Below are 14,097 nucleotides of genomic sequence, written 5' to 3' on the forward strand. Positions count from 1 at the left end.
CCTATGAAGCTGCCATGAGAGGTTAATTTGCAGCCCAGGATTTCCTCCAGTAGTAGACTATAACGTCTCAGGGCGAAGTCAATCCGAACCTGGTTACCGAAGATTCTTTTAAGCAACTAAAAGATACCAAAGAACTAAATCTGCACTCCGAATGCGTGATTTCATATTACACCGCGATATCCTTTTTTTCCGGTTTCTTTCTTTTCAGGCTTAAATAGCGTGTAATTTTGTGGAAGAAAACTGTTTCTCCTCCGTCCCATTGCGTATTACTTTGTACACTAGACTTAACAACAGCGCGATGCTGTTGTGGATGCTCGTGATAAAGACCGCTAGACAGCCGAGCGTTTCACTTTCTGAATATCTGCAACACGACTCGAGATCCAGCGACAGCAACCGCGCGGGATCGGCGATCTCATTCGTCCACCGGAAAGGTTCCGAATGGGAGAGATTGTGAGTAAGCGGTGCCTCTCCGGACTCCAAAAGCCACGCCCCCGCCCGCTCCTCCCACCGAAGACCCTCCCTCCTTCCCCCCCCCACTCCTCCTCACGGCGATCGGACTAGCGGCATTGCAGCCGTGGCGGCCATTTTGTGGCACTGCTGCGTCGTCGTCGGCGGCGGCGGTTGTTTGGTTTCGGTAACAGGAGCTCGCGGGAAGAATCAGCTTCCACGCTCACGCCTTTTTTTTTTTCCGTGCGAAGAACCCGGTAAGATACACGACGCTTCTTAAGGAACTCCCGGCGGAAAGCAGCCGGAGGGAAACCCGGCAGGGAAACACCAAGGGCTCCCGCCACGGCCTCACAAAGGCGGAGAGGGGCGGGGACCGGCCGGGAGTCTGTGGGAGACTCCCGGGATTTGGGTGCCTGATTTTTGCTCAGCGTGGAGCCCAGCGACGCACCGTGTAGGCGAATGGCTCCTGAGCTGCCGGGTTCTCTGAAGCCTTTTTTAAGGGGGCTGGCCCTGGGGCCTGGCGTACCGGCCCCTCCGACTCGTAGCGCCCGCGTGGGCTTGGCGAGCGGAGGCCTCGCGAGTTCTTGCTGGGGGGCGGGAGGTGTTGCCGGCCTCGCCATGCTTTCCGCTTTGCCTCTCCCGAGTCGGAGGCCGGGGATGATGCCCAGCCCCTGTCCGAGGCAGAACGCCAAGGCGTAAACGCGCTTTCTTCCTGCCTAAAGAAGTGCTGGCTTTTTTCTTCTTCTTTTTTTCTGGGATGCCACGCTACTTTTGTGACCTTGATCGCCGGGAAGGTGCTGCATTCGCCTTTTAAATCGGAACGTCTGGCTTCAAATCGGGCCGCAAAGCCGCGTCGATGCCTAAACGGCATGAAAAGTTGTACTTCTCTGTATGACAAGCCTTGGCGCGCGTGGTTGCTTTTTTCATCCCGTCTCCTGTTTTCAGGGACCGCCTCCGGATTAACGTTTTTCAAAAATAGCCTTTTTAGTTAGTGGTCGCAGCAATTGACATCGCTGTGCTGTGATTATCTTTCAAAACTGCATTCCCCAAATCAACTGTTAGGATAATGAATAAGTGCTGACGAATCGCTGGGACTTGGGAGCGCGTATTATTAACTTGACAGGCGTGTGATGGGTGTTGCAGTTATATAACATTACTTTCTGCTAATTGCTTGGCCTCGGGGTTCTTATTGTTTGAAGAGGTCAGTCCTCGGAAGGGTTGTACCGACCATAGACATTGCAAGGTTGTTTTTTTTAATTTACCGAATTGTCTGCATGCTACTCTGTATTGGTTTTTTTTTTTAAATTACCTTTATGGGCGAACAACCTGGAATAAATTATTTTTCCTGCTTTTACCTAGAAATCTTGATAGCTTGATTTATTTTTCACAGAATTGGCCTTAATTGGTCTGACCAAGAAATCAACTAAACATATTCATTCTTAGTGGGGTCAAAATAATTCATTTTTCAAGTTTCTGAAGTTGCCTAGAGATGTTGGTAGAACAAAATAGTTGAACTGTGTTTAGTTTTCTGTCTTTATTAAGGGTGATTCTTTATAACTAGATCTTTCATATTTCAAACATGGAGTAATGGTATGGCAACAGTGGAGTCTGAAATACTTTAAATTAAAGGAATTTATTTTGCGGGCTAATGAAAATACAGTATTTTTTCAGAAAGTTTTTTTTTTGAAAATTTTATTTCAATAATAAATTCTTATAATGATGTTTCTTCATCACTTTGTCTAATTTAGCAGTAATGAAACTTTTGAAAATGTACTGCTAGTTCATTCCAAAATATAACATTTTTACTGCAGCATATGCCACTTAGAAAAACAGTTCTCCTCAAAAGTGGCTTTATTGAACCTGCTTGCCCAAGATGATAATTGTGGCAGTTTGCCCATACAACCTTGTGCTGCCTTCCTGATGTGCTGTGTATCTTACATGTGTCATAATTGTTTGCAGACTGACCTCTGTTGGTCCAAGACGGAACTGCACAGGCGACATATGGTTTTGAAAACTAGTCCTGCCCACTTCCCAGTTCTTAATATAAGAGGAAGGCAAAATTATGAAACACCATTGACTTTTGTTGTTCTTTTGCTTACTCTATTTTTATCTTGACTGTGGTTTATGTTGGTGTGTTGTTTTTATTGTTGCATGATTTATGGTATTTTTAACTGTTAACTTTTCAGTTATATGAGATGGGAAGCCATATGAATTAAAAATTAAAAATGTTATTTAAGTGTAGTTTTTTAGCTTTTTTCTTAGCCCCATCAACTTTTGGATTTAGTTTGGCATAAACTTAACTGAACGAAAATCCTTAAGTATAGAATGTAAGAGAAACTATTAATTTTTTAAAATACATATTTCTGGTTTGATTATGTTGAATCTTAGAAATCAACCAGAAACCCCACATTCAAAATAATGCCTTTCTAGGTATATATTTTTTATCTTTTTAAAAATTAAACAAAAGCAAGGCAAACATTATTTAAAATATTGAATTAAAAAACTAAGATAAAAGAAAAAATCCAAATAAACATATGTATGTTTAACATATGTTTAAAATCTTCGCATTTCATCCTGTCCTACTTTCTCAATATTTTTATCAAGTATATTTTTACAACCTGAAAAAAATCTTTAGAACAACATTGTTACTACAGATAAAGAATAATAATCAAATTTAAATAAACCAATCTGTAATTGAAGGGTTTTTCAAAGCCTTCCTTTAATGTTTCAACTAAAAGTGATTGCCGAAATTTTTGAATACACTGCACCAAAAAAAGAGTACTTCAGTATTCAAGTTAAGATAAGAATTTGAATATATTTCTTATGTTGTAACAATTTAAGTGCCTTAAGAAACATTGTCAATGGCAGGAGTCCTATTAACATTTGTTGGGTGATTTCACCAATATCTTCAAAACATTTGACCAAAAAGAATGGATAATGAGCATTTCTATCAGAACCGATTCTAAATACGTTATAATCCCATCAACCCAATCTTTAGTTTAGTTTATTTGATTTATATTTATCTTATGAGTTAAAATTTATGTAATGTAATTTTAGTGGTAGGAAATGCAGCTTTGGATGATTTTCCAGATCAATATTTGATGATTTTATACATAAATTTCTTCTAAAATTCATTACATTTTGATCTCAAACAATCCTCCCAGAATTGATTATTTTATGCACAATGGGATTCTTTAAAGAGTTGTGGCTCACTTATTTTGGTCATGTAATGCGAGGAAATTCAGTGGAGAAAGCAATTTATGCTAGGAAGAGTTAGCAATAAAAGGAAACCAGGCCTTCAAAGAACAAGATAGCTGAACAGCATCAAAGCTAACACCAGCCAGAGCATAGTAAATTCAAAGAAACAGTGTAAGATCAAAAGATGTAGAGCAGTGGTGTTAAATTGGTGGCCCGCAGCCCAGATGCATGACACACACAGGCCATGCCCACCCCAGCTCTGCGAAGACAAAAAAGTCACAGTCACGTGACATCAACATGACGCAGCAAGTTTGACACCCGTGATGTAGAGAGACCTGGCCTTATGAAATCACCAAGACTCTGACACAACTGAACAGATTACATCATCCTCATCATGAAAGAGTTTTATATAATATTGAATAATTATTGATTTTTAGTAAGAAAAAAATTATACCATTCCTTAAGTATCTGTCAAGCCAATTTAAAGATTTAGGAACAGTTCCAACAAAGGATAGTTATGAGCTAAATAAATGTATTGATTATGATCTTCTGCACATGAATAAACCAATTACTGTTGCCACTACAAGTCTAAAACTTCTGTTACTAGTTCCATTGCCTGTTACTTGGTTTCATAATACAGTAATCCTCATTTAACATGGTATTGGGACCCAAATTTCTTCTGTTAAGCAACATTGTCAAAATGGTGATGTCATGGGACTGTGCCATTTAGCCATGGCAGTTCCAACACTTTTGGTTGCCATTGTTAACTGAATCCACTTGCCCTGAAGATGGCAGTGTAGGTCGCAAATTATGATTACATGACCACAAAACACTACAACATCATAGTAGCGAGCCAATTGCTGTGTGTCTGGATTGTGATACTGTGACTGCAGGAACAACCAGTTGTAAATATCACTCATTCAACTCTGTCGTAAATTCGGTCACTGAACAAATGATTATTAAGTAAAACTAACTATATGAAAATAATTTTCCTTTAAATTTTCACATGACAATAAAGAGGACTTAGCAAACTGCACACTGCAAGCAAAAATATGATGGAGATTTATATGTACCGTATTTTTCGGAGTATAAGACAACTTTTTCCACTTATGCAGCAAATGTTGCTGAAGCAAGGCCCACCCACCGGTCGGCCATTTTTGGCCTGCATGGGTCGCATTTTTGGCATCCGCATACTCCTGTTTTAGACCCATTCCAGACTAGAGATCACCACAGCATATTGCTGCCGATCACCACCTCCGCGCATCGTGTTTTCGGCTGGTTCCAGGCAGCGGGGATTGGCGGTGGCAATCCCTGCCGCCTGGAACGGGCCAAAAACGCAATGTGCAGAGGCCAAAAACGGGGCGTGCGGAGGCCAAAAACGCGATCCGCATGGACGGCGATGTGCTGTGGCGATCCTGGCAGCCTGGAACAGGTCTAAAATGGAGCGCACAGAGGCCAAAAACGGAGGCGGTGGTAGGCTGTGGCGATTCCCGCAGCCTGGAACAGCTGATTGGCAGTATTCCACAACCACCAATCAGCTGCTCGTGCTGAATCAGGGTGCGATAACGTGCTGAAGCTGACCAGGCTGTTTGCTGCAAGGATGCTAGCCAGATGAATACCGATGGATGCTGGTAGGCAGAGGCAAAAAAATTTTTTCTTGTTTTCCTCCCCAAAAACTAATGTGTGTCTTATACTCCGGAGCGTCTTATACTCCGAAAAAAATGGTACTTTATTTGAAACATTGATAATTTACAATTAAGGGAATGAATTCATTTTTAAAATTCAAATAAATTTGGGCATATTAATTCATATAGCATTGGATTCCCTATCTAACCTGTATCATTAATATCTGCTATCTCTAATCCATGTTTCAAAATTTTGGAAGCTTGAAAAAATGGAAAGAACTTTCAGAAAAGTTTTGCCAGGATAAACGAGAAGTTGGGGGAAAAGAATGAAAATAGATTTTTAACCTAAGGAATAGTACCTCTTTTGGCTGTACATGATATTAACAAAGATATTTTGAAGAGAGAAAATTATAAGCTAAAGCCGAATTTAAAATAACACATGAGTTGTTAGCTAACTTAATATTTAACTGATGCAATGTGTTGCCAGAAGTAAACCATATTTATTCCTGTAGTGGAATCAGTCATTCACTCATCAACACAAAAGCATATGAAACCTAGTATTATATAAACATTTGGCCAGTGGAAAACATGCAGAATAGTACATTATTTTAGCCTGAAAATAATCTCTTGAAAAAATTTAGTTTATAGTCTTGCTTCCATATTAATGAAATTAATTTTGAAATAACAATTGAGTAAGTTTTTTTCTGAGGGTTAGCAATGTAGCAATGAAAAAATGCAATATATATTTAAAATAATATATAAAGATACTGTATTTAAATTTAACTGCAGTATATGTGTTTCAGAACCATAAACAAAGCTTTCTTTACATTTTAATTGTGCCTATAATTGATTGATTATGTGCCATCAAATTATTTTCAATTTTTAGTGAAAAATATAGATAGATTTTCTCCAGGAGGATATGTCCCCAACTTCAGATGGACTCATTGGTGCTATAACTGAGTCCAACCACCTTGTTGTTGGACATTTTCTCTTCTTTCTACCCTTCTCAACATTACAGACTTTTTGACAATTCACAAATTGTTCACTTTATGATAATTTGAGCTTGTCACTTGTACAAGTGAGATCCGTGAATTGTTTTGTTATATGATCTATTTGTACATTTTCTTACCTGTTCATGCTATTATCAGGAATCGTAATATTTCAAAAGCGTTAGTATTCTTGTCCTCTTTGAAAGTCAACTCACTTCCATAGAAAATCACAAGAAAATCCATTGCCTGCACTATTTGATGTTTTAAGGTCTAGACCATTGATGGCTAACTTTTTTGGTGCCTAGTGCCCAAAGGGCGCGCAAATGCACGCACGTGTGTCAGAACCTCCAAAATGCAATGCGGGCCCCCACACATGCACGCATGTCCCCTGCATATGCACCCCCCGCGCTCCATTTTGGCTTCCAGGTTGGTGCAGGAGGCTTTACAGGCCCAAAACAGGGCACGGGGAGCCTGGAAAGCCTCCTGTATCAACCTGGAAGCCAAACAGGTTGTGGGGGTGCCGCACACGCCCCCCCTGCATACCATTTTGGGCCTGGAAAGCCACCACCCCTGTGCATGCATCCTGCCCCCCTGCACATGCTTGTGTGCTTCCCCCGCATGTGCCCCCCCATGCACAGCAGAGACCTGAAGACCAGCTAGCTGGTGGGAGGCGTGCACATATATGCAGTGGAGCTGGGCTGGGGCAATGGCTGGCATGCCCACAGAGAGGGCTCTGCGTGTCACCTATGGCATGTATGCCATAGGTTCGCAATCACAGGTCTAGACAAATCACAGCATATGAACATGTTTTCTAAAGTCTTCATAGTTACTGTATACAAGGGGGGTGTCAAACTCAATTTCATTGAGGGCCCCATCAGGAACAGGTTTGACCTTGGTGGGCTGGGGGGCGTGGCCATGGTGGGCGTGGCACAGGACCACACCTCCGCAGACATGGTTTTATAAACTTGTAAAAATAGGGAGGTGTACACTTCTCTGATTTTGTTTTTTTAATACTTGATCACCTTATGAGAGAGAGATCAAATCAAGAAACTGACTCCATAGGAAGACTAGAACTATAAATTATTGACATTGGCAATAGTAGCAGGATCCTGAAGCCTGAAAATTAAAATATTTTACTTTTCCTCTCTTTTATAACCTTCTGACTCAAGGACAGCCTCCTGGAGCAGCCTTTCCTCCGGGAAGCCCCGTTTTAGGCCTGGAAGGCCCCCTGCACCACTCCGGAGGCCCCATTTTGGGCCTGGAAGGCCTCCTGGACCAATCCGGAGGCTCTGTTTTGGGCTTGGAAGGCCGCCTGGACTACTCCGGAGGCCAAAAGCGGTTGCAGGGGGGGCACCCTGCTCGCTCCCCATTTTTGCTTGCAGAGGCCAGTCCTTTGCTATTTCCAGACCGGCTCCATGGGCCAGAGCTAAACAACCCGCAGGCCGCATACAGCCCACTGGTCTTAAATTTGACACCCCTGCTCTATACACTGCTAGCATGCATCCAAAAAATTGTGGAATTCTAAACATAGGGTTCTTACCATAAATCAATTATCTCCACATTCATTTAATATTCTTATTCAAGCTATTTTAGAATAATAAGTACTTATTAAAAGACTGTATATATCCTTTTATAGTTAATTATTGCTATATTTAGCAGTAAGTATAGTAAAGTGATAAATGTTGCTCACAAAGAATATACTAAGACATTACATTACAAATGTACTAAAAGGTTGGAAAAAAGTTGGAAAAGGTTGGAAAAAAGTTAAATTTTCATATTTTGTATTATTACAGCATAATTGAGCATTTCTTAAGCTTGTCTGATTTGAACCTTTTCTAGAATTAAACAATTTTTAGAATTCCAAGACTCACCAAATTGAGACAAGTATAAGAAGAATTAAAAGGCAGAATTTCTTTGATCATATTTAGTATATAAAAATATTTTTCCTAAATCAGAACTGCAAGTAAATTTGTATGTACATTCTACTCACCCAAATATTTCGTTTCAATGATGTTTCTAATTAATTTCTACATTCAGATTGAACAATTATAGGTTGGAATTGATCTACATTAAACAAATCTATTTCACAAACATTTCTTTAGTACAGTATAAAAGTCATCCAGTTGCAAAGATCAAGTATCAGACACTCACTGCTGCAATTTTGGATTAACCAATCAAATCAAATGACCACTGCCATTCAGAATTGCAGGGGATGAACTGGATGAGTTTATAATTGTTCTTGATGGTATGGCATGTTTTTTTTTTTTTTTGTTTAAATTTGATTTATATGCCGCCCTTCTCCAAAGACTCAGGGCAGCTTACAATGTGCTCAGCAATAGCCTTCATCCTTTTGTATATTTATACAAAGTCAGCTTATTGCCCCCACAACTGGGTCCTCATTTCACCTACCTTAGAAAGGATGGAAGGCTGAGTCAACCTTGAGCCTTGGCGAGATTCGAACCCTGCAGTAATTGCAGGCAGCTGGTCTTAATAAGCTTAATAACAGGGTGCCTTAAACCCCTGTACTACCAAGGCTCTTGTAGTAGTACTATTCCTACTATGCTAGTAGTAGGTATTGAAGAGCTACTGTTATATGTGTGTGTGTTAACCTTTTTCCTGAAGATAGAAAGCTGATTTGGAAACATTCATTGCCTGGTGGGATGAAATTCAAGAGAATATTAGAGCATGTGCTGACCAATAAGTGCTGCTCTAAATTTTAAAAATTCCCATAATGACTACAAGTAGTCCTTAACTTACATTTTCATTAATAATGGCCTCAGAAAGGGTTGTTTATGGCTTGTAAATGCTTTATAGCATTTCTAACCATCACAAAATGTCTCCTACCCCAGCTTGTGATCACAATCTGGGTGCTTGGTAACCTGTTTATACTTACAGCTGGTTGCCAGGCACCCCACGATCATGTGTTAACCATTTGCTGTCTTCTCTGTCAGCTTCCCCAGAAAGTCTAAAGGGAAGGTTACAAGATATGGGGGCTGGTTGAAAGAGCATCCTATTGAAGGATTTCAGCTCCATGCTTGAAATCCTTTGGCAGGAGCTTTTTCAACCAGCCCCTAGAGATAAGAAGGAACCAAAACCCAAGCAGGATTTTGCAGAGAGACAGCACACTAAGGTATGGAGCACGGGGTGCCTCAGAGGGGAGGGGAGGCCCTGGAAAGCCCAGCACAGATTTTGTGAGAATGTCTCCCCACTCGGGCTGAAAATATTGCTTGGGTTTTGAGCCAAGCCTCCCAGGATCTTCCCCCAAAACCCTGAGGCACCCTGCACTCTTTACCTGGGACTTCACTTAATGACTCATGTAATCGCTTAACATCTGCAACCAAGAGTGCCAACATTCTGGTCATTGAACAAAGCAGTCACATGTCTCAATAACTTCACTTAATGACCAAGATTCTGGTCTCAATTGTGGTAATAGGTTGAGGACTACCAATACTTGGCTTCAGTGATTGAAATTCACACTTCTTCCCTTTGATACAATAAATAAAATAAGATGTTCTTAACTACTATAATATTTTCAATATTATGAAAAATGTATTGGTAGAGATTTTTAGAGCAAAAATTGAATACTCACAGCAGCTTTTCAGCTATATAACTGCAGCATATATTCAGTGGTGGTTAATAGTTTTTAGCAATAATAATAGCACTTAGACTTATATACCGCTTCATAGTACTTTACAGCCCTCTCTAAGCGGTTTACAGAGTCAGCATATTGCCCCCAACAATCTGGGTCCTCATTTTACCGACCTCAGAAGATGGAAGGCTGAGTCAACCTTGAACCTAGTGAGATTCGATCTGTCAAACTGCTGGCAGCTGGTGATCAGCAGAAGTAGCCTGCAGTACTGCACTCTAACCACTGTGCCACTGCGGCTTTTGAGATGTTTGGTAGAGAAGAGTTTGTGCTAAATGATGATCTAATATGTAGCAGTAAATTGTTCATAGCATGCATATTATTAGAACTGTATGACCTGAATATTTATGTAGTTTTCTCTTTTTAATGTACTTGTTAACTTATTTTCTCACTCATTTGAGAAAAATTACTTTTGTGGCAATATCAGGGAGGATAATTTTATTTATCAAATTTGTATAGCTGCCCATCCCCCCAAAAGCAATTCTTTGCAGTACAGACTTAAAAAGTTAAGATTTTTAGCATAGCATATTCTGTACATGCTATCTACAGTAAACACTGTCCCATGTATTTGCTTGTCCTTTATTTATAACAGTTTGTACATATCCTCTTTCATGTTTTTTCATCCATTCAGTTTGAATGCTTATATGGGCCTATGGTCTGTTACACTCCTCTGGTGAGGTGACACTGTCTCCCTGGCAGCTATTTCTGCAGTGGCACTCAGAGCCATGGCTGAGGTAAGTGAGCTTACTGCAAGCCATGGTACCAGTTTATGATTAAGATAAGAGCAATTTAACACTAATTTCAGCCTGGATTGGGTTGAACAGCATGTTAAACTTAAGCTTGGTGTAGCTTTGCATTCAATGGAAACTAAACCATTTGGAAAAAGAAAAGGTTATAAAAGCCAACTTCTATTTGTACAATTGTTTCGAAATAGAAGGTAATTTTCTTAAGGAGATAGTAAAGATTACTTCAAGATGAATTTTAGCTTTTAATCCCCTAGGTAAATCTGTTTTCTAGATCTATAAAGAAGAGTAAGAAGAGTAATATGTACAGTGTACTCAGAAAAGGAGATAATTACATTGCTCTGCTTTCATTAGACTGTTTGTACTAGAAGGGATAGTTTTGGTCTATATGGTAAAAGGCTTACCTAATAAACATAATAACACGACCTCCGGCTTTTTCATGGAATCTCAGAAGGGCATAAAACATTGTTTTAGAGAAAATCTCTGTCCTACAACTTCAAGTTGCAGAATACAGAATAGAATGTAGAATAACTGAGTTGGGAGGGACCTTGGAGATCTTCTAGTCCAACCCCCTGTTTATACAGGAGACCCTGTAGGCTTTCACTTTAGCTGCTGATCTGTTGTGCTCTTTACAAAACTGCAAGTTTTAATCAAGTCATACAATTTATTTGTAGTTATTAAAACCAGTAGTACTGTACAATATACCCAAAATTATGCCAGTTAAAGCTATTGTATAATATTCTCATGAAAGAATTTGTACTGATGTGGTTTCAGTTTGTAGTTTTATTAGTTCAAATTAGAAATGATCAAATTCTGATCAGGAGCTTAGTTTATGGTATTTAAAACAGCATTTTAAAGCTATTTTATAATTTGAGTTGTACATAAAACTAAACTGTAAAGCTGAAAGCTGATGAAACTGTAGGGATAATTGTATATTCCTTGACAGAAACTTGCAAACTTTTAAACAAGTGAGTTCCATTATATTAAATATAACACAGTGGGGTTACAGTGTTTGCAGTCTTACATTTAGTAAACCATTTCATGCCCCAAATTAACAATATGAATATCCTAAATATTTAGAAGAAGTGTGACCAAAATTGAAAGTTGAAATCTGTTGCTCAGATAGTTTGTTGACCGTTAAATGATTTAAATACAGTAGAATTATGAAACTAGTGGCAAAAGCACATTGATTATTGACTTGTGCCATCAAGTCAGTGTTGATCATAAAGATATTCTTAAGGACAATCTGTTCTCTATATCAGGTATACATTATTGCAAATTATAGCAATATTATATGCAGCTACTGAATGGAAGCCACTTGAAACAGTTATTACCTATAATAGCTATTCCATGTGGCACATATTCTTTGTCTGTGCTATTTAATTATGCTTAGTCTGTGCAGCTATACAGAGGTAAAACATTCAGAAAGATAATAGATCACGGATGTCAAACTTGCGTCGTCATGGTGGCATCACATGATGTATCACAACTTTTTTTCCCTTTGCTAAGCCGGGCATGGCTGTGACCAGTGTGTGATGCATCTGGCCTGCAGGTCCCAAGTTTGACAGCCCTTAGACGGAGCAAGTAAAGATATATAGAACAAATCATTTTGTACCAACACTATACTAAATTGTCTTCCCAGGCATAAAATGCTTATAATAAGTAATGGCCTAAAAATTACTTGCACAAGATACTTTAATTCCAAGCAGTCTGTATTTTAATTTAATTCATACACATAGAAGACACAATTCTTGAGATGGAACTTCTTGTATAATAAGTTTGACATGGCAGTCACAATTAAAACAATTCAGTTTTAATAAGGTTTGAGATAAAGACTATACAAATACGGTCTTCACCTTGAGAAGACAATAACGTGTTTTCAACATAATGCTACAGATTTTTTTACTTGAAATATGGATTGTGAATTATTTTAATTAGACAGTTTATCAAAAAGAGCATAACTCTAGTTCTGGTGATTGATGTTTAATTGCATTTTTCAGGGAAATAAAAGCAACGTCTTATAACAAAATGAAAAAACATCCACCAAACAGAAGAGGTATCAACTTTGAAGTGGGAGCCCAGTTGGAAGCCCGAGACAGATTAAAAAACTGGTATTTCTTATTTCATGATCAAACTTGGATACATCTTTTGTAATGCTGTCTTATTGTGTTGCAAATCTTCCAATGCAGATCCATTTGCTATTTATTTATTTACTTATTTATTTAGCTTGTTTGGCTTTATTCCAATAACATTTAAGGAAGTAATTTACCTGAACTTGCTGGCTGTATTCATGTGGAAATACCTTTAAATTATTAAGCTGATTTAATAACTAATAAAATACCATAGTGACATTTGTCTAAGCTTTAATATAATGTACTGAACAAAAATAGCTAAATTTATATTGGTATTTGCAACAAATTATATAAAGAAAGTTTTTTTTTAATTGTTTGCCTTAAATGTAACTATGTCTTGGAGTGAAAATGAGCAGTGGACTTCAATATTTACTACTTCTCTTCCATGGCAAACCTGGTTTAAGAGGATTTTGGGATTTAATAAAACGTTGATTTCAGGATATCTAAGGAGAAGTTAATTTAAGCACCACATATATCAGAACTACTAATTAGAATCCTGGATTTGGACATTACACTAATCATGAATGGTTGGCTCTCAGAATCCCCCCAAGATGCTCCTATAGGATTAAATTTATGAAATCATTTTTTGGTTTTCATTGGAAGATAAGAAATAGGTATAGTAAACTATAATATTTAATAGATTACTCTTCAATTATACTATCATCTTTCCAACTTTGGTTTGCAACCAGATAAGTATAAGCATAGTTTCCAACTGCTGAAAGCTTGCACATCTTTGCTCTAAACTATTTTAGTGCAAGGTAGTGCAATTTTTTTCTCAGATGACATTTGCCTTTTGAATAACATGTTGGAAACCATACTCTAAAATGGACCGAACCAAAGTTAAAAAATAAGCATATTTTGAATTAAATATAAATTAATTAAATGCAATTAATATTATTTCTTTCCATATATTTAATAATTACCTTTTTGTTATATTAAAATTATATTAATATTTGAAACCATTTAATATGGTTTAGTCAAGGATTGAAGGGCTGCATGTCACAGGTTGTGCAAATATAAAGAGTTGTGAGTATTAACTTTCCCTTAGACCAGTGGTCCCCAACCTTTCTGGCTTAGCGACCCAGCAGGGGGGAGGGGATGGTTATGTGAGAGCAGCCAGTGTGTGCTGCTGCTGCTCGCGTGAGTGGAGCTTCGCAGATGAATGGAAGCACACACCACTTGCATAAGGAGAGCTGCACACACGCGCTCACCTGGCATTTTCTGTGGCCCGGTCCCAAACTGGCTGCAGCTTGATAGTGGGCCGCGCAGCCCGGGGGGTTGGGGACCCCTGCTTTAGACTCATCTGCTTTTTCCTTT

The 14,097-nt window shown here is 38.8% G+C and overlaps 1 protein-coding gene across 4 annotated transcripts in view; it reads left to right on the top strand.

Moving 5' to 3' along the window:
- The first annotated feature begins 586 nt into the window (after positions 1-586).
- PHF20 (PHD finger protein 20) overlaps positions 587-14,097 on the top strand; it is a 46,270-nt gene continuing 32,759 nt past the window's right edge. For 3 of the 4 annotated variants that reach the window (XM_070941635.1, XM_070941636.1, XM_070941640.1), the window contains exons 1-3: positions 587-704; positions 10,537-10,639; positions 12,649-12,759. In XM_070941635.1, coding sequence (XP_070797736.1) covers positions 10,542-10,639; positions 12,649-12,759 — 209 coding nt within the window. In that variant the 5' untranslated portion in view covers positions 587-704; positions 10,537-10,541. The remainder of the gene's footprint in view (positions 705-10,536; positions 10,640-12,648; positions 12,760-14,097) is intronic. The other variant, XM_070941638.1, reaches the window with a different exon arrangement.

This window comes from Pituophis catenifer, unplaced genomic scaffold (assembly GCF_029215685.1).
Source record: "Pituophis catenifer annectens isolate HBS135680 unplaced genomic scaffold, rPitCat1.0.hap2 SCAF_3, whole genome shotgun sequence".
In the NCBI taxonomy this organism is placed as follows: domain Eukaryota; kingdom Metazoa; phylum Chordata; class Lepidosauria; order Squamata; family Colubridae; genus Pituophis; species Pituophis catenifer.